General features: G+C 39.2%; 1 protein-coding gene across 1 annotated transcript in view; it reads right to left on the reverse strand.

Annotated features, from left to right (window-relative positions):
- PEX14 (peroxisomal biogenesis factor 14) overlaps positions 1-22,125 on the reverse strand; it is a 47,877-nt gene that overhangs the window by 17,354 nt on the left and 8,398 nt on the right. The window contains exon 3 of the mRNA XM_009889645.1: positions 129-251. Coding sequence (XP_009887947.1) covers positions 129-251 — 123 coding nt within the window. The remainder of the gene's footprint in view (positions 1-128; positions 252-22,125) is intronic.

The following is a 22,125-nucleotide window of genomic DNA, read 5'->3' on the forward strand; positions in this document are numbered from 1 at the left end:
TCTGATTCTGACAAAAGTATGGCACTAGTTGAATTGAGATCTAGGATCTGGCACAGAAATCTGTGAAAGTGCTGCTGAAATCACTGCAGAAAGCAACAGGACCAGATGTTTTTCAAAGCATTACTTACTATACACCACAGGGTGAGCGGGCTGAGTTGGCACCAGCTGGGTAGAAGGACCTGGGGATTGTGGCTCATCCGTGCTTGTGCCCGACTGCTGGAAAGCCAGGTCAATTTCTTCATCTGTCAGGCCTGGGGGAGCAGAGGAAATGAAATCAGTTTAGCACCTTTACCCACTTGATGCACGCATAATTAAATTCTCAAGCCAGGCAGAACCCTTTCAAGCTGCAAAGAATTTTGGCACTGACTTGAGCAGTAATGCCTCCCCAATTTTGGATTCACTGGAATGTCTCCCTCTCTCTTTCTCTGTTGCAATTTAACCTTAAGCGACAGAATATTAGCCTCAACGCTGCTTCCAAATGTGGCTCATTCAATTTCCTTAATTTATCCTTGAGTTTATTGCTGCTTTTGAAGTAGCTTTCTATTGCAATTCTCCATTCTTCCCCCGAAAAAAAGATACCATCAACTGCAAATGTGGCTCATTTTAATCTGTAATGGTGTAAAAAAAAAAAAGAGGGGAAAAAACTAACAATAATGCATGAAAACAGACAGGGAAACAAAAAACTAATTATTGGGTTAGACGACTAATTAGTCTAGATCGTTTCCGAAGACGGGAATAATTTGCTTTATTTTATGACAAATGCAGAAATAAAAAGAAAAAATCAGGACTGACTGTGATTAGTATGAATGGGACACAGAATGTAAGGAGGAAATAAAACTATAACAAAACAGATCAAAACAAGGCCAAGCCCAAACTTTCAGCTTAGCATTGCCCCGGCCTATTGCTGCGTGATTAGATTGCCCTAGGGCAGCCTGTTTTTTATTTCACGCAGAGCTGTAGTAACACTGCACACATGGTACATGTTGGTGCAGTCACTCCTGCCATCAGGAAATGCCAGGATGACCATCTGTAATTGGCCAAAACATATGGAAAGGATTTGGCCAACAAGGGGGGAAAAAAAAGCAGCTAAAGGATTCACGATGACCAGCATCTGTGAAGAAGGAAGCACAGCTGGATTATTTTTTCCAACAGGAGAAAACATCCTCTAGAAAAAGAATTTAGAACTCAGATGGCAACCATGATGTGGGGCCTGGACAGCTGTGTATTATTTGTTATGTTATCCTCCTGCACAGAAGCAGATAGCCAGTGTCCCTGCTATGAGGAACATGGGAAGTGATTCAGGACCTTTTACTATACATGGGGTGTGTATGCAAAAACATTCAGAAAGGCTGGAAGTGAGAATACAGATTTAAGGAAGGAGATTTAGAAAAGAAGAGAGAGACCACTTGATTCCCAAACAGTTGTTGTAGGGACTGAGCACAGTGAGGAAAATGGTATGAATATGACAGCAGTGGGAGAAAAAAGGGGGAATACCTCCTCTCCATCACCTACACTCAAGATCTATGACGTATTGCTGGTAGATGAAGTTTCTGAACTTAATCCTTTAAAACACTTAGCTTTTTAACATTACAGGGAGATACAACACAGAAAATGGCCAGGCTTCTGGGCATATTACCTAAGTTTCGACAAATTTTTTCACGATCTTAAACTCCACTGCATACTGAGGATCTAGACAGAATAATCTGTAGCACAAACAATATTGCAAGAAATAAATACACAAGCCTGTCCCAGAACTGTTATTTAATATCATAAAGCACTAACACAGTGCTTCTGGTATTCAGAAAGCTTTATAACTATTAACAGATCTTTCCCCTATTCCTGTGAGTATATGAGATACTGTGAGTTCCTGTGAGATACTATTCTATCTACTCTACAGTGCAGATACTGATGTGCAGAGAACTTAGGTGATTTCTATAACAAAACAGAATATTGTCAGTATCAGAAACAGTATCAGAAATCTGAAGTACCTGATCTCCGGTCCTGCAACCTAACAAAATCACCCCTTTATTTGTATTTGATGCGTGCCTCAAATAGTAAGGAACCAAACCCACACATAACAGTATGGAACAAGACTTGCAGTGAGAGTAATAAAAGGCACATGAACACAACTCAGCCTACTGTTCCAGTTACAAAAGCAGTATTTATGGTGTCTAATCCATGTTAAAAAGTGAAGTCCTAATCAGAAAGAAACTCTTTTAACCAGCTCCTGATTATCCAATGCATAAACAGATGCCAACACTGCAAATCACTAGCAACTATGGAATTTCATAAAGATGGAGGCAACATTAGCTGCTGGCTGCAAATGTGGCTCCCACTAGCATAGGGCATTTTGTTCTATTTCCATGCAAAGATAGCAAATCTGACAATATTTAACACTTAGAAATGTACGGAAGTTATGGAGGATCCTTACTTCATTCTACAAAAAGGGCAGAAAACAATGCTTATTGTTTCCTAACCATACTGCCCCTTTTAGTCTCATCCTGTTTAAGAAAAAAACCCAAACAAACCTTTTGCAGACAAAATGCAGTTCTAGGATTATTCTGGTCTTGCCAACTAGGGACACTCAAGTATCACTGTTTCCATTAAAACCCTGCTGTACTGTGAAGAAAAAGCTGATGTGAATGTTAGAATGATGGGAAACCTTTCACATTTGAGTTCCTGGTTTGAAGCCTGTGCAAAGTAGTGCAAATTAAAACTGTTATTACTTCCCTGGACTATTCTGCTGCCTTGTGAAGTGGTCTTGTTCATGGTACTAGTGGCATTATACAAAAGAACATCACAACTAAATCCCTTCTTAATTATCAGAGGAGAAGACTGGGAGTGCCATCACCATGGAACACCTCCTTTTTATTCATCTGAACAAGATGTTTTTAAGGTCCTGTCATCTTGGCCTCCAAGCATCAAGGGAATAATCTCCTGAAGCTGATTCCTTAGGCATATATATGGGCAAGTCTGCACTGCAACTAGTCATTTGTGGATTCAGAAATATACCTGTCTTCACAGGTGTCATTTCTCACACATACTAACAAAAATGTACAAGATACTCTAAGACTGTCCTCAGGAAATTACAATTAACTCATCAAAATTCCCTTTGGACTGACTTTTTTTCAGATTCACCACCTACACACATGTATGAGTTTTCCATGCCCCAAATTATTCAGCCTCGATATATTAATTACAAAGAAAAGTGGGAATTTCTAAACCAGATCATAGTGTCATCTATTCCAATATCTCACCTTGCTTTATTTTCTCACAGTCCCTCTGTCACTGCATTATATAAAAAAGTATCCATGGTCCATTCATTTTTTGACTCTAGCAGGAAGTTGGTAACCCCAAAATAATACAATTTTCCTTGGATGCAAAAGTAGTGCCATGAAAACGGGAGCTTTGTGTCCAATATAACTCTCAAATAGGTATGTCAAGAAAATCAACTCAGTTTAATAGGAGATTTGCTCTAAATCCACTTTCTCAACACTTCGGAAAACAAACATTTTAGTTCTTCTGTTGTTGCAGCAAGATCAAGACCATGCAGAATGCAAAAGGTTAAAAGGAACAATAAAGGAAACTGCCAATTGTAAGTGAATTATATTTGGCTTTGAAAGCTGAGCCACGGCTATATTATAAAAGGCATCTCTTTGCGTTGTTTACCATCACCCTGACTAATGCAGACCTTTTTTTTTGTTTTAAATAATCTCATGCAAATTAGACACACACTTCCTTCCAGTTGATTGCTATCTGCAAGGAATAATCTAACCGCAGAGGGTACTGAGCAAGGACTGAGCTGAGGAGAAGGATGCAAGGAAACTGTCTTCACAGCCCTACAGAATGCAAACCTATTCCCTTCCCCCAACCATCCGTTTCATTTCTCTGGAGCACCACAGCCATTGCAAAGAATTAGTCATAATTTTCACAAAGCCTTAAAATTTCCTTTTCAGGCTTCAGGGTGTTGATTTGAATAATCCAGCACCCACAATCGTTTTGCACTCAAAGGTTCTTGCTGACCCCCTTTTGTGACTGTCGCTGCTGCCACTCAATTTTCAGGGATCACTCAGCCTCTGTAAATTGTAGTCAAACACAGAATCAGAGCAAATCACAGAATAAAATGGGTTGTCACAAACATCTCTCAGTGCCTGCACCTCAGGTATTGTATAAAAAGCTCTTTTGCCCGAGAACTTTTAAGACTTGACTGTCTGTTTAGGCCCTTTTACAGTATCTACTACTATTTAAGATAAGGACCTCACATACATCAAAATACTGTTCCTCTTAAGACCACTCTGAAGTACAGGAGTACTTAGAGGAGTACTGTTACCCATATTTTACAGATGAAGAAGTCAGACATACAGATACGAGAAGTGCTCCAAGGTCAGAACCAAACCTCTGACAGTCAGAAAATAAAACTCATGAGATGTGAGTCCCAACCCATTGTTTTACCATAAATCCATTCTTCTCTATCTTCTGGATGAAAGACAGCAGCAATAATTGCAATGCAAAACCCTTGCATGAACTTAACTAGATGAGCCACTAAGTTTTTTCTTCTTCTCTGACACAGGCTCTGACATTTTAGTGACAACTCTTTTTCCCATCCCCTCCACTGAGCATATCTTTTTCTTCATTATATTCCTTTTTGCATTGCTTCATCCAGCAGCTCATGCAAGATTTTCACAACCCGAAGGCAACATTAGTTTCAGGAAGAAAATTTTAGTTAGGAAGAAATTAAGAATCCTACCATAACAGGGAAAGGTGGTGGAAAGAATTAAGTTCCTTCTCTGGGTTTCCAGAGCCAGCTTTATTACCATTCTGACAGACCACCCTGGAGCAATCATCACACCTACCCTCTTGCAGGGACAAAAGGCAGGGGAGGGGTATCTGTTGTTGCCCTCACACATGCACACACTTTCTATTAAGAAGAAAACAAACTAGAAGCGGACAACTTGTTTAGTTACAACAAACTATATGACTATCCAAACTTAGTGCATGGTATCATATGACTAAAAGGAAGATCTACTGGTAGACACCCTGAAATGACATTACACTCCTGTTCCTGGAAGCCACTGAGTCAACTCTGCTCAGAAAGAACATGGCCACATTTTAAAAGAATCATCATAAAAACCTTCTGGGATCTGATCCAGACTAATGATTCCACCTGTTCAGTCAGTTACATGCAGTGCTGGGCAATTCTTGTATCAAATGTTTGTCCTATATCCTACTCTGTGCTTGGTTGAACACATTTCAAAAAGGCCAAAAAGGCACAGTCTCCTGATCCATTTTCTTTCACACATCTTGGTTCATGGGGTACTCATGAGCCTGAGCCCAACCCAACATTTGAACAAAACCTAAGGTCTCAGAAACATCACTCTAATTTTTTTACCCTTCATTTACATTAAGATGCTGTATTTGAATGTAAACATCCTGCTGCTGCACTTCCAGCTCAAACTTTGTGCAAAGGAACCCAAACATCAAAAGGAAATTGACTGGTCTCAACTGTCAGGCTGAAAATGCAGAAAGAAGAGTAATTTGAAAAGTTACTGAAAGGGCTTTGAATTCTTAGAGCTTTATTCATCTACGAGACTGTTAATTATGCAATTGCAATCGTTAAGAAACATTATACACTTTAACCCATCAGGGTGACTAAGCAGCAATCAGAACTGATAAAGGTGCTCTAACCTCAGTTGCACAGCACTGAAATAAGGAAGGAAAACCAGACTAATGGTGCAATGCTAAGAATAACAGTGAGCCAACCAGGAAGGAAAAGGTTAAAGTAAAAAGTATTTTGGCATAACAAATATAATTAAATAAATAAATCTGGCAGCAGTTTCTCTTCCTGGCCAAGCTTTTTGGAGTCTATAATAAAATGAAGTGTAATGGAGGAGAGGAGGGCAATGTCAGAGGGTGAGGGTTTGGGAGAGAGGTTGTTAAGTATCTCCCTCTCCTCAGCTGTGTTTACTCCATTTACAGGACCCCAGGTGATTGATAGACAGACAAAAGAAAAGCAAGCAGATAGTAACCCCCCTCTGGGAGCATCAGTAAAGGGGATAACTCCTGACATCATCTAGAGCCCCAAACTCTCCTTAGCCACTTGTAATTAAAAAGACAGAGCAAGATATGCAAACCAGAGAAAAAGTAAAAGGGATTTTTTTTTTTATTTATTATTAACATTTTGTTGGAACAGGAGAGTGCAATAAGGACTCTCAGAGCCGTTAAAAGTCGTCGGGTGACCTGCAGACCCCTATTTCCCAGAGCCTTGTATAAAATTGAATTTTTTAAACATAAATTACACGTAATGACGACACTGTAAAAACTAACAGTAATGGAAAGCTGTGCTGTATTTCATTAGCCTGTATTATTCCGTGCCACCTGATCCAGCCGGGCCTTGTTTATGAGTTAGTGTGTTAGCAGATGCCGATGGAAGCATTTGCTTCGACCTTGCTCTTCTCATTGGGGCATGAAATTACGACGGCAGCACCTTGATATTACAGCCATAAATACAGTAAACTGCAAATTTAAGCCAACGGCTCCTATTGTCTCTGAACATAAAGCTGATCGGTATTTATTTAAAAGGAGAACGAAAAAAAATATTATATATCACCTTGTTTATGGGTCCAGTCCCCCCCCTTCCCCTAATCTGCCTTATTCACTTGGTTAAATACTAAACAAACAAACTAAATCCTCCCTATTTTCTACTGATTAAATATTCTTATGAAATGAGTATTGTCTTCAGAAAACTGGATCAAAGTATTTTCACTCTGAATAAGAAAGGGCAAGCAACTTGCTTAGCATGTCTTGGAATGGAAAAAACAGGAACAAGTACTACAACTTTTCTTCTCAGTTTTCTATATATGAGCAGTTCAAAATATACAATGAAAAAGTTGCTTCTGGTCACTCATGTTTGTGTGTAACACGTATGCATATGCACATGAGAGACGGAAAGAAAAATATATTTCCTTCCAGTTGTTTTCTATTTAAAAATATCTCCCTTGTTAATACTATTTCAAAACAAGGAGGAAAGATACAGGGAAAAAAAATGCAGTAAGATTAATGGGAGGGGAAAAAAATACATAGGATTCCTTCTCTGAGGGAGCAGACAGCAGGGAGAACGCCTCATTCTCCTATGGGCATTTTGGGTAAATACCCCCATTCACTGACAACGTACCCACTAAAATTTATTAGAGGGGAAAAAATCAAACACAAAGGCAAAAGGACATTGTAATATCACAAAGCATATCACAGCATAAATCACAGCATTATAAGTCAGTGCAAAATGTATTTCACTGGTAGTTTCAAGGCAGGGAAAATACAGTTTCACTTGTAGTAAGAGAGGTCAGGTCTTCCTCTTCTAATGTAAAGTAAGCTCCTTGCCTATATGAAGTATGTTATCTCTGGTCCACATGGGAAAAAAACAAGGGATACCTTAAGTAAAAGCTTCCAATACTAAGCTATATATTTCAGGGGCCAAAGCACTAAGAGAAGAATACAAGGAACAACATGCAGGACAATGTGGTTGGATAATGGGACTCAGACTTGGGATTCTGAAGTGCAAAAGTCCTATTAGATGCAGCGCTATCACAGCCTTAAAAGGATTTGGACACCTCATTTTTGAATTAATCTACAACAAATCTTCAGGTAGCAGAGAGCATAACTCAACAGACACAATTTTTTCTTCACAGAAAGTTCATAGAAGGCAGTCAGACCCAAAGCATTCAACAGTCTATGTGAAGGAAAGACAGACTGGAAAGAAAAGCACAGCACACATAAATGAAGTAACTTACCCAGACTACACACCAGGTCTATGACATTTCCTTTCTATTAAATTGGGAACTACAACAAACAAGATTCTATAAAGGGGAAAGGATATTCATTTCTTCTACAAGTTCATTTCCAATAGCAGATCAGTTTCGTAGGAGGCACTTCAAAAACCTAGGAACTAAACTTCATTACCAAACTTAACACAAATTTTAAAAACAGCAGTGTCAGAAAACATTTGTGCTTCAGACCCATTTACTTTGTGTGAAAGAAAAATATTTTGTTAAGCAGCTTGTTGAGCAATAGTAACAAAATGATTGGCCTTTAGCTACTCTTTGATCTGTGATACTATCTTTAGGAGCTTCTAAGGAGAAAGCCAGAGGTTGTCTTAAATTTGAGTAAGGTGAAACACTGGTAATATAGGAGGTTTATTTTGATCTACCTTCGGAACTCCCTATTTAAACTGTATTTCCAACAACTTGAACAAGCACGTCACAAGAATTCCAGCACTGAAGTAGAAGAAGCTGGCCTGAAGGATCTGCAGTCAACCAGACACTTGTAACTCCATTTCCTTTGTTATTACAGCAAAGAATAACCAGCCGTTTCAGTGGTATGGGCCTGAATACAGTCCGTATTAGACTTGACCTAGCAGACTGGCCCTAATGTGGAACACCTCCAGATTAGAAGTCACTGCTGACCTGTTATTACTGGACTAGGCTGGCCTGCAATTCTATAACCAGACGCTCTTTCTCCCCAACTCGGCATTCAAAAGAAAGCAATTGTGTAATAGAACAGCAATTTGAAGCCATTATAAGGAATTCTTTAACCAGATTTGTCAGAATATCTGAAGGATGACTTAGTTTTATATGTAAGAATGGGAAAGTCTGCACCATTCCCAGTTCCTTATATTACTCTGGAATTACTGATTACCCCAAACACACTAACAAGATCATCTGGATATTTTCCACATTAGACAATACCTGTCAGAGAATACCTTCTGCAGACTAAGGTGAACAGCAATGTAAAGACCAACTTGCCTCAATGCTATTTATTTTCTCTTTTATTTTCAAAACTTTAAACTTTAGAAAGAAACAAAGCAAACCCATTAGTCCAGACTTACCATGTGAAAAATCATGTAGGTGTATACTAAATGAAGTTTTAGTGTTTGAAGAAAGCACTGAACAGAACATTGAATATGCAGTACAACAGTGCCTACTGTGCACTGTCTCTGTGAGGAGGTTCCTATAAGGAGCACGGAGAACAGTAACTACAGCTGCATGTTCTAAGAAAATGTAAAAACCCATGGAAGTGCGTATGGAAAAACCTATAGAAAAGTAAAGAAACCAACACTGGGTGAGGAGCCACGAACTTTCTGACAGATATTTTCTCACAACCTTATAGAGTGTTTTTGCTCCTCTAACCCAGTCTCTATAAAGTGGAATAAGTGTTAGACACCCAGAAGTCAGGTATCGTAGCACTGAGAAGATAAGCTCAATTATGAAAAATACATCTAAATACTACATATTTGATTATTATGGTATAAATGTTTCAGGTAAATCCGGTTTGCACTTCCCCCAGAAAGACAGAGATGCTAATACACTATTATAAAAAGACATGTCAGCAAGTATTCATTACAGATTATAAATCACCCTCGTTCTTCTTTCTTTTGTTTTAGAGAAATTTTTTTACATGCCATTAAAATATTGTTTGCTGAATGCTACTACAAAGCTAGCCACCTGTAAAATTAAAGGATGATGCTGCCAATAAGTGTTGAAATACCTTCTGTTTAAAAGGCAAACCTACTTTGTAATTTTTAACACAACTGTATAAATATTTCTCCACCCACCCTTCACAATTTTGTTGGTTACACTGCATCCATTTAGACAACAACCATCTATGTCATCACACAGGATGTTAATCTTGGGTGGAGAAGAAAGAAACAATAGCAAACGAACTTTTAAGAAACAAAGATTACACGTTCAAGCAGGGTCCTTCATGATAAAAGAAGAGTGAAGACAAAAAACATTAGGGGACAAGTCAACAAAATAGCAGAAGTTTCAAAAGATCATTTTTCATCTTTTGGTTTGTTTATTGTTATTTTTTTCTCCCCATGTGCCTTCAACAGCTCCTCAGAGTTCTGGAGAAAATTAAAGGAGTCTGGATTAAACACCCAAAGGACGACTAATGCTAACAATAGTAAAAATAACGAGGTTAAGTGGTGGAAAAACTATGGTGACCACACACGGAGAACTGGAGTGGTAAGGTAGAAAAGGAGTTTCATCATTGCTCCCTCAGGACATGCACAGAACATACTAACTGCTTCTAGTTCTCTAGGGTTCCGATTACCATGCCAAACACACCTCCAGAGTTTCCTTATTAGTATAATAAAAAGCCTCTACACATTTGTGCTCTATTCCCAGCCTTGCTATTGACCTTGTGTAGGTCATTTAACCTCCATCTGCCTCAGTTTCTACATCTGTAAAACAGGAATAATATCCTTTGTAAAATGTTTCAGACTGACACAATTATCATGTACAAAGACTAACTGACAGTTTTGAAAATCTATACATACATTATATGCATTTGACCTAGGTAAGGCATTTGCAACAAATAATTTATTCAAGTAACGAGTTTATCCTTTTTTTTGTGCTTGTAGATCATCTTTGGAAATACTTCCAGATTTCTAACTCTCATCAAACTACACAAGGATGCATCCTATTTATTCATGGTTTGCTTTGAATGGGATTTCTCTGGTCTCCTTTTAGCCAAGTGTTGCCCTCAAAATCCAGTCACTGGGGTTGAACCTTGAAAATGGAAATACCAAAATACCTATTTTGTTTAACACTGTTGTATTCTGGAGCCTCACAAAGGTTCCAGCCCAGGAGTTAAAACAGGATTGGCTACACAGAATTCACACAGAAACTGGAGTGAAGATTAAGACACATTTATGGGCATGTTCCTGCAACATAACACAAGTCAGATCAGTAGGTGAGGCAGCTGAAGCAGCTGAAAAACTCATTGCTAGTATCAACTCATACAGTATAAGGATAGCTCTTGGAGTTCTAGAACTAAGAAATATCCCTTAAACAAAGGAATCACCTCACAAATAAAAAGGGAGTGAATAAAAATGGACACTACATAAGAATGTGTCTCCTTTCCCAGGTGCCAAAAGGCTGATCAACACCACTACACATGGGTGCCCAAAGAGCGTTTCAAAGAGCCGGGGTCCACGATGAAGGGCCGAGGATGTACTTTGCAGGTCCCTCTCTCTCCACATAATTTTGCACACTACAGTCTTGAAGCATCGGGATCATGCCAGGCACGGGTAGAAGCCTGTTGCAGGGGGAGTGACTGTTTGATGTGCTGTTTAAGGGGCAGACCTCTGAGCAGCAGCTTCGCCCTTGGTTCCCCAGGGAGGACACAGCCCCCACGCTACTGAGAGCCAAGCGCAACCACCAGATACAACAACTCACCCTATACAGTCACCACAGTAGATGAAGCTCACCAAAAAGACTCCGATTCTTTTCTTCCCCCATTTCCTACCTGGTTATCTTTTACTGCTACTCCTGTCTGTCTCGGGTCGCCTAGCCTGAAAAAAAGCTCCCCTTTTATGATGCAATCTCTGGGACCAGGTGAGGCCCTGACTCTACAGATAACCTAACAAACGGGCAAGAGCAGCTTGTGTTCTTATTGACAGTGCACATGCTAGTAAATACCAACCTCCAGGGTATTCTCAGTAAACATACAGCCATCCCTAGCTTCTAAGATACACACAGGCGCGCAAGCACTTTCTTTACCCGACACTGAACTCACACCTCACAAACAAATTATTTAACTACTCTATCCCCCAAGGAAGACAGTGATCATTTCAAATGCAGCTCCCTGCTCGTCTCTCACATACACGCAACGGCCTGATAGGTTAAATGCTGCCATTTAATTACAGTAATGGAACCTGCTATTTTTTGGTTCCCTTGAATCCTCTCTCGCTCTCTTTTTTAAACACACACAGAGTCATCTTTTAAACATGTATTTTATATTTCTGAGTTTAACAGCTGCATTCTCCTGGTTACTTGAAAAGCAGCAGCAATGATATTCTGATATTATTCCCTGTACCTCTGAGCGACTAGCCTTTTAAATGCTACATAAAAAGGAAGACAGGTTGGGGAAGAGGCTGTAAGAAGGGATACATGCTAACACTGCAGAGGCCAATCTGCCCCTTCATTTACTTAGATGGTTTGTGTTGATTTTATTGAATAAAACTAGCTTAACCTCTCCCACCACCTCAAAGCAGCTGGGACCTGGAGTGGATAAACATGAAAATGCTTTGAAAATCCTATAAACATCACTACATCACACTGACAGTATGGCACAGTACGGTTATATTTATATATATATGACTGGGAGTCAGAATTATCTCAGATCTAACTGCTCTTAATATATCTGACTCAGTTTCCCCATCTAAAAAGTACTTCCTCTGTTTCCCATTGAAATTTGCAGTTTGCAAACTGTTTGGAGAATGCAAAGGTCTAACGAAGAAGAGGAAATGTAATCAGAAGTACATTAATCTTATAATCTTGCCATTCCACAAAAGGTGTCACAAGCTTCGTCAGTTAATATTTGTCGAGTACTTTGAATATGCAAAGTCGTATAGAGATATGGGATACATGTTTGTTAAACTCTTGAGCATGCTGTAAAACACTTTTTTTTCTCAAGTGAATTCAGGACGGGGGCTGTAGGTGGCCAAAGACCAGAGGGTTTTACGGTTAGTTATTACTGAAGGAGGACACGTAACACAGTATTACATAAGTAGCACAGTAACTATTAGTGGATTTTACATTTTGTATTGCATGGCAATTAGAAAAAAAAAATCCAGAAGCAAAGCATAAGTACTTCCTAGTCAAAATAAATTCTTCCCTATGCTAAGGCCACAACACTCCTAGAAAAATACCCACATTACACCTGTCCTCAGCTTTATTTGTCCTCTAAATGCTAAAAGCTTATTTATTTGTTCCGTGGCAGTTGGCTCACAATCAGCCAGCCATCCATGCAGGGATATTGCCCATCTTCATTCTCTGGTACAGATATCCACTGGTATCTCTTAAGGATGGAATCTTAAAAGGTGAGGCAAGGCAGAGACAAAGACAAATTTAATTTTATCACCATAAAAAGGGACATTTCCACATGGGCAGCAAGGACATGAATATCATGTGTATGCAGGGGCGGGGGGGATTATAAACGCATTTTTGGCGAAATTCAATAAAGCTGATTCCACTGCATAAGGTCAGCAATTTACTTCTAAAAAATGATATGATTGCAACTTTTAATATAACCCATGTATTTGCTGCAAGATGCTCCAGAAGATTGTGTAATGTAACCACCCGACCTCTCCACAGGAGCAGAGATCACCCCATTTACCCTTTATTGTCTTGCTAAAAGCAATGCACATTTGCACGGTATGACAAAGTCAACAGCTTTTACTTCAGAGAGCCTCAGATTTCACTGAGAATGAATTCTCCGCTCTCCTCCTAGGGGAGCGGAGTCTCGCCTGGACTAGGTTTCATCAGAAACAATACAAAGAATGAACCAAAAACTGAATTCCCCTTTTGGCTAAGGAAAGAATGATTGCACTCCACATTAAAATTAAGAGGGAACATTGTGTAGCAGAAAAGCAAACAGTAGGATTTCATGTTCACAGGCATCCAAGCCATAGTTTTAAACACAGTAGAAATGTTGTCTAAGAGAATCTAGAGAATTATCTCATCCAGGAACTTATTTTATCTTTCCTAGCAGGAAAGTATCATTAGCTTTGAGATGGATTTCAGCAAAAGAGCAACACAGATTATCCTAATTACACTCCTTGTTTTAGCCCCAAGAGAGAAGGCTGTCTCTTTAGACTTAAAATACCAGGTTCATTCACAGAGCAGATCAGGAACTGAATTCCTTTACTTGCTGTAGGAAGACTGTGGGGAAACCCTGAGCTGGATGACCATGAAGAGCAAAAATATTTTTATACAAGCGTACATAGATTTCTTCAACTGTCTCAAGGTGAAGCTTGCTTCAAAGGTCAAAGCTGCAGGGCTGGATTAGGATTGCACGCAATCTGCCTGAGCCTTGACATTCTGACATTCTAAAGTTTGCAGCTCTCCCCTCCCATACACAGCTGGCGGAAGTAAATGCTCAACCTCTCTGCAAGTGTGGCTTTTACTGCAGACAGCGACTTCAAAAATCACATGCTGCAGCACCAAGAACTCAGAAATATGCATATCCAAGCAGTTTATAAACATAGCTAACACAAACCTTACTAAGTCAATAATGCAAAAGTGGTAAGTAACCCCATTTTACAGATGGGCAAGCAAAGAACAAGTAACTCACCCAAAGCCAAGCAAGCAGTCATATCTCAGATCTCCAATGCCTGTTCTTAGATTGTAACTACAGAAGTGACTTTCTTCTGGCACTCTGCATTTACTTTCACTTGAAAATACGATCAATAAATTAGTAAATTTACAAGTCAGACTTAGGGTCTGGGTCTTTTCCACCCATCACTAAGGCTAACAATGTCAGGACTCAAAATATAACTGACTGTTCTAGCATTGTCTTCTAGAATAGACTTCAACGCACTATGGTGTAATCATATTGTTTTTTCAATGCTACCAGGAATGGAAATATTATTTTGACAGTAAACAAGGCAGATATGACTCAAAACACACTCAGTGAGCAATAAGAGTTAATTTTGCAAAGCCATTTTTAACGGCTCTTTTACATTACATAGTTACTGTCAGATAGCCAAGTGGAGAGACATCATTAAACCCATGACATTCCAATTATTTGTTAAAATTAAGCTTACAACCAATATTTTGTGGCGCACACAACTTACTGGGCACCAAACCAGTCTGTTACAATTTACCAATAAATTTCAAGCTACAAAAACATGGCAAAGGTGATTTGGACTTTTCACTGAAATCGTGAGGAATTTCTGTGGCCTAACAGAAACAGGAGATATAGCAGACTGTTTACCCAGTATATTCTAAATTAATCCCTTCTCCTGTTCTGTTGAGTATAGATCTAAATGGTTCAAGATCACTGTAGGTTGCACCTGAAGTGAGAGAGGAAGGATATTACCACTAATGTGACTTGTACCCTCTGTTACAGGACATATACATAAGCATTTATAGAATGTAAAATTTGAGGTTTGCTTCCTCAATGTCTTCTTCACATCATTAAACATCAAAGGGGTGCCTCTTGTGTTGCACCTTCTTAACACTTCACACAGAAACCAAGGAGAAAGTCACTGAGATTTTCATGTTTTTAATATTAAATAGCAGATCTTGTATCAAAGCCCTTTAAAATAATCTTGTTTAAACCCAGACACTGTGAAGATTAGGAGGCCATAAGTTATCCATGACTTTTTTTTCTTCTGTTTCCTTTAAACAGGCCCAAGTAGGACTATTTTGCTCATATTCAGCAACAGACTGAGTTCAGAGCCAGTAGTCAGGAGGATTCAAGCCAAACGTGCAAGTACAAAACAGTGCAAGATGACAAGCTTGTTGGATCTATCCACTAATAGCGATGATATATTTTCCTGCTAGTGAAAAGCACTTCTGTGAAAGAATTCTTTAGTTCCAAGTAGAGCTCATCAACAAACTTCTAGGACATAACTCTTTCATAAAGTCTTTCTTCAAAAAATCCCCAAAAGGTCTGGAGAAAAGTAATGATTTCCTAACATTTTTCCAAATTTTTTCACTGTAATATTATAGTATACATATGGTATATTATTCTATCAATCTATTTTATTATCAGTTACAATATTAAAGACCCCACTCTAATCAATACAGAGTGATTTGAAAGGTCTACAATATTTCATTTTTTTAAAAAAGTCTGCAATTTTTAATGTTAATCCCTATTTAATATAAAAACGAATTTCCAAATCTCAGAACTTCCATGGGATAGAAATGTATTGCTCAACCCAGTTTCTAGATATCGTTGAGCTACAAAAAACAATTGTTATAAAAGAATGAAATGTATACCGAGTACAATGTTCTTCTAAAATAACAAACTCACTTGTAAGTAAGTATAGTTTCTATCAAACACGCACACTTTTCTTAATCATGTGGCTATTATAAACTTTAGAAGGTAGGAAAAAGAAAGGGTTTGCACACTGTATCACATGGCTAGTTATGCCTAAGCTAATGTTTTTCTGCCCTCTCATGAATCACTAGTGACTGGGACAAGAGTTAAAGATGAGATATGAACTGATTTCTCCATGTGGATAGGCACTAAATAGATTAGTTTTTCCAAATTTCTTTCCAAATCTTGAGGAATGATAGTGAAGGCATCCTATCAACATTTTCTTCCAAAACCCCTGACAACTTGAAATAGCTATACCGGATTCCCCAGGATGTCCTAAGGTTGATCGGTTTATCACATTTTGTTAACACTACTGCTGCAGGTCTCTTCTTGCCAAAGAAGCCAAGAAAATCCCTAAAGTTCCTGACAAGTTCAGATATCACAAACAGTGGCAAAATTGATGGGGGAGAGTCAGCATGATGAATAGGCTGGTACTGAACAGCAAGTGACAGATATGCAGACAGAAGACTGGCAGGACAGGGAGACATCTCCTTCACAGCAGACGGATAGAGATTCTCAATCATTTTCAGGAAGGAAAAAAAAAGGAAACTAATACAAAATACAGAACTGTGGAATTAATTTCTGGATAATGAGCACATCTATTCTTCTGGATTATGAGACTCCAGCAGTGGAAATCTTCCCTGTATGTTGAACATTATCAGCACTGGGCAAGCACAGCACAGTGCCAAAAACGGATGTGACTACCGATAATGCTGATTCAGACAGGAACTGTTGTGAGTTTGTTCGCAATGAAAGCATTCATTCTCTCACTCTTCATTCTTCAGATCCCTAATAAGTTCCTTGGGAGACAACCAGATTTCCCCATTTATGCAGGGCTGTATTGACCCAAAGCTTGGATGGGAGACACCTAAAGAACAAACTGGTTGCATGAACAGGTGTAGAACATATTTTACTTCAACCTAAGCAAAATATTATAAGGCACATTAGCCATCTTTCAAAGTCATAAACAGAGGCCTAAGCATCTTTAGTAATTAAATATCCCATAGTGCTTTTCAAGAATCTTAGTAAATTTTTTACTCAGTAATTACTTTCTCTATCCCTAAAGCTCCCTCTGCCAGATCACTTAGATAAAGTATTCTTCATTTCTCTCTCCTAAAAACTGTGTAGTGATGTTAAGCAGCTGCTGTCCTCTACCTCAGAGGTGGATGCTTTTTAGTGTAAAGCATAGTGAGAGCTAGATAACTTTATACGCACCGTCAGACATGTTCCATGCAAAGTTTCAATGGTTAATGGGTACAATGTGCTCTAAGAACCTCAAATGAAAAGCATTATGAAAATGTAGAATGCACTGACTTCCGTTTAACCTGTACAGTCATTTCTGTAAGTCTATGCAAGCTGTTAGACTTACTTTATGCTACTTGAACACCTGTTGCAAACTTTGTAATAACCCGAAAGCACACCCTCCCTGGTTCTACCTATGCTAGTGAACTTTCTCTCATTGTGTGTTAATTTGTTCTAGATGCTTAATTCTTGCAAATATATTCTTCCAATAAATTTTTGTTGTCAGTGTCTGAATTCCAGGCCGCAGTGTAGCTTTGCAAGTGCAAGTGATGAGGTCTGTGCAGGCGTTGGCACAAAACACTTATTAGACAGCTAGAGAACAAGTTACTTGATCTGCAAGTACAAAACAGGACAAGCGCTCACTTACACAATCAGTTGTGCAGTGAAGTTAAGTCTTCACTCCTTTTTTCACCATCTCTTAAATCCATATTCTGTCAGCAAGTATGAAGAGAAGGACAAGTCACCTATCATTCCTTAAATAGTCTACACTTATGGCTTAATCACACATTCTTCTATCAAACATGGTCATTTGTAGAAAAGCATAAGGTTTGGAGGGCTATAGTAGTTTGGCCCAAATAGGTATTGTGACAGCACAGGTTACTAACTTTATTTTTTGGTATGAGTTGTCACTGGACTCTATTGGCTTGCATTGTATTTTCTTCTCAAAAAAAACCTTTGTAAAAACTGTTTGAGCTTCACTGAGACATGTTAAAGAATTAATTACAAAGTAAAGCTGAAGGAGAAAATTAATTTCGGAAACACAAGAGGTTACTTTTCTTTTCCTCCCTTTTCTGGAAGTGGGGGAGGAAAGGCAGTTATTTTCATCTTCATGCTGGGGGCAGGAGTTGGGAGCTGTCCAGTCGATAACCTGGCCATCAGAACAAGGTTTGTAATTAAAAGGTCAGTGACCTGGAAAGCTAGGGCCTCACTCTCAGGGCTTCTCAGTAATGACGGCGCTATTAAATTAAGACTGTTATGAAATCAATGCTAAAAAAGCTTTCATGGTAACGAGATTCCACTCAAGGACATGCAAACTGCCTTATGAAATGAACGTAAATTATAAAAAAAGAAAAGTAATAAAAGAGGGTTAAATTGAAAACTGCTGAAGAATTTACTTTCTTTAAAGCCCTCCAGCAGATGGCTGTGCCCCCTTCTCTCAGGTCCTCAAGGTGATCCACTTGGGTTTCTTTGGCAAAGGAGAAAAGACACAGGTTCAACTTCCAAGAATGCCAACTACAGAAAGAGGAAGAAAATTAAGCCCATTTTCTATTGGAGACTCTGGGGTTGACAGCATTTGTTTCCAGGGAATCAAGTGTCTTTCAGCTCTGACTGGGAAGGGGCATGTACTATGAAATAATTTATTCATCTCTTCAGAAATCACTATAGCCTGTCACCTTGTCACTGGCAACATTTTCTGGAACTCCGATGCACTGGAAAAAACTGTGCAAGACCTACAGGAAAACCTTGTGTAGTAACTCACTTCCTACCAGCCAAAGTAATGAAACAGATTAGTAGACACAACATGTAAAAGGGCAACGTGTCCAACAACCTCCAACTCATCTTCCCAAGCAAGAGTGCAGCTGCTTTTGGAAGCATATAGCCCATTATGCTACATATACAAAAGACCAATCCAGGCAGTGTATCTTCTGAAGACTGTCCAACTTTCTGGGTGGACATTTTCCCAATATAACTCAACAATTATACATTTACTTGCCCTAATGCACTGCTGTTTTCCCATCACTATAATTTCTGAGCTCCGCATATGCTTTTGTCTGTTCTCCCAATGCCACTCTGGGAAGGCATTAATCGTTTTACAGATGAAGAGAACAAGCAACTAACAAAAAAGTTCTTCATCCAAGATTAAACAATAAGCCTCTAAACTAGCAGATTTTCCCTTCCCTGCCCCAAAAGACAAGCACCCTGAAAAACTGAGCTCCTCATGTATAGTGCATTTCCACCTCCTTTCTCCATCTTGCCAGAAGTTACAGATTCAGAGTACGCAGAATTAACAAGCCACATGAGTTACCGGATGGGTAACTGAGCAGTACAGGACATCTGAGGCACAACAGTTAGATGACAGACACATTTCCACAAGGGTTTAAACCCCACATGCTGTCTAATTACTCCCAAGGCGCCGCTGATTCTGTGGCATGTCATCAGCAGAATCAGCGAGTTGGACAAAAAACAAACAGCATCTTTTTTTCCTTTCTTTTCTTTCAGATACTCTGAGGGGAAACAGCTGTTTTTCCCTTCATCTGAAGAAGTTCACGATAAAAAGGAGGAAATGTCATAAATTACACAAAATGCCAGTGTAAGCTTCAAAGAAAATGATAAATGATTCTAATAACTTCATGTTTCTCATTAATGCCTCTGTATTTGGGAGTTTAGAAGTGCTTAAGACAACAGAGAAATCTCATCCAACTCTTGGAATACCTTTTACAAATTCAGGACACCCTCACTCTCCCAACTGTCATCAACACTACCATCCCATGTTCCGGAGAGAGCAGTTCAGCAAACCCCTGACCTGCAAGTAACAAGGAAAGCCTACTTTCAGCCTCTGCAACTACTGTTTCACAAGAAACCAAACCCAGTCCAGCTGATGATCCTGCAGAAAATTTCATTTCTCACTGCACTGAAATGCATTAAACAAAATCCAGTTCCTATATTACATATTAAATAATATTAAAAGGAAATAAAATTTGACTGGCCTTTTTTTTAGGAAGGAGATACTTACAAAACAAAGAAAAAACTATAATTCAAGGCGGAACCATCTCTGCAAGTCTTAAAAGTGAAATTTCTTAGGCAAAGTCAGTATTGCAGGACCTGAACTTCACCCACAGCTAATCGTCCAATCCTGTCCTTGTAGCCTACCCAGGCCGTAGCTGGGGTAGTGGAAGGCTCCTGCAGGGGTAGGGCACCTGGTCTTTTCCTTCTGCTTTCACAGACACAAGGTGATCCCGTACCATCCTCTCCACTGCACAAGTTTTTAACTAGACTTAGTGGGGAGTCATAGACCTCTCCTCTATGGTTCCATGAAAGTAACCACAAAAGACAAGTTCATACACAGTGTACAGCTCTCTACAGATATGAAAATTGCCCTCCACTCAAATTCTTCTGGGGTCCATATAAAAGATCTTCTACTGTGATTTCTGCTTGAAGAAACTTGGATCAGAGTACCTCTGCATTATTTCCTACAAAGATAATTTTGAGAGACTCTTTTAACTGAAATGGTTTGTCTACAGAAAATGCTTTTTTAACTGGCAGTGAGGACTTCTCTACCAGACAGCCTAATTATCTGTAAACTGGGGATAAACATCACTATTGGGATGACAATGACTGTACATCAGAGAATAGGGGGAATAGCCTACCAAAACCGTGTAATCCCTCATTTACTCAGGACTAAACTAGCCACGACATCTACGTTTCAAGAATAATTGCATCCATCTGCTTGAGCACATAGGTACCGTGTACCTTCTGCTGTCAAGGTCATGAACAGAGGTCATGTTGAAAGCTCAGTGGTCAGATTCCATATGGGCGTGTTTCCAGTGACTGCTGGGTACAGGCACTACTGGACCCTGTTTCTTCCTATCTCCTACTGTTAAGTTTTCAAACAAACAATTAGCACAAAGGGAAGGAGGGCTAATTAACAAACAGGAACAAACAAACAGCTCTACCAAACCATTTCTGCTCTTTAGTAATTATTAGCCAAGTAATTCATAAGAAGTATTAGTCAGGCCACAGTTTCTCTGTGCCTCCATCTCCCCACCCTTCCTCTTCTCCCAGTCAGGGATTTATTAAAATTAAACAGATTAGATGGAGCTCCTGATACTAAAAACTGTTCAGCGAAGCCTGCGGTGGGGAAGTGCAGAGCAAACACCAGAGACATTTGTCTCTAAATTGCTCTAAATACCTTCTGCAAATGAAATTCTAACCCAGCTGTGTTGAGAGAGAAAATGAGGAATAACTGGTCGTTGTCAGCACAGAAGAAGATCAGGCAGTTATAATATTGCACGATATACTGGGGGCTAAGGATCTCTCGGCAACAATAGATTTTGTATCAGGTTACCCCGGGTAATCAGCACAGCTTTTAGGCTCAGCTTTCCCTTGCTTCATTGCTTCGATGATAGAGTTGAAATCCCCAAGCTTTTATGATTAATTACTCCCCGTAGGTCCACATATTTCAAGGAAAAACTCATGGAGTACAGCGGCCAACAGGCTCCAAATTTTAATGCCATCCTGATGGCAGGGCAGGGCAAGTAGCATACCTATGTGATTGGAATGTTCTCTAACTGGCACTAGGACAAGCAGTGAGAGGATCACACTCAAAATGATCCATGAACTACTTGTCATGACATCATTGCTAAAACACAAGACTGCCATTCCCTTCTAGGTCCTTCGCTATTCAAGATGAGCAACATGGTGCATATACTGTAACTCTCCATCTCATGACATCAGGTTTCCGGCATCTCAATAAACAGTTCATAACCCCAAAGAGAATAATATATATTTCATAGGCTTCCCTACTTTTCAAAATGGAAAAACTTTAGCTATAGAAGTACTTATGAAGTACTTATGACTTCAATGTATAAGTGGGTCACTCCCATCTGAAGTTTGGAGTTTGTATTTTCAGTATCATTCCAACTGCTTAAAGTGCTCCATAGTGCATGTAATTAACTCCAAGGTAAGATTGTCCTTATTATTTACATCTTGTGGTAAGGATCTAAGCAATATGGTCCCAGGAAGGTAGCATAATATGGAGTGAACTTCACCTGAAATGCACTGTAAGTTGTGGACTTGCAACTTCAGAAAGAAAAAAAATAACAAAGGATAGTTCCACTGTGAGTCAGAAAGCAAAATAAATTCTCAGTAGGCAATGGCCAAAGTATGTTCCATCTGTCTGAGACGATATAGGATTTGTCAGGATCTGTTCTATCCTTG

Source organism: Charadrius vociferus, unplaced genomic scaffold (genome assembly GCF_000708025.1).
Source record: "Charadrius vociferus isolate BGI_N301 unplaced genomic scaffold, ASM70802v2 scaffold477, whole genome shotgun sequence".
Classification (NCBI taxonomy): Eukaryota; Metazoa; Chordata; class Aves; order Charadriiformes; family Charadriidae; genus Charadrius; species Charadrius vociferus.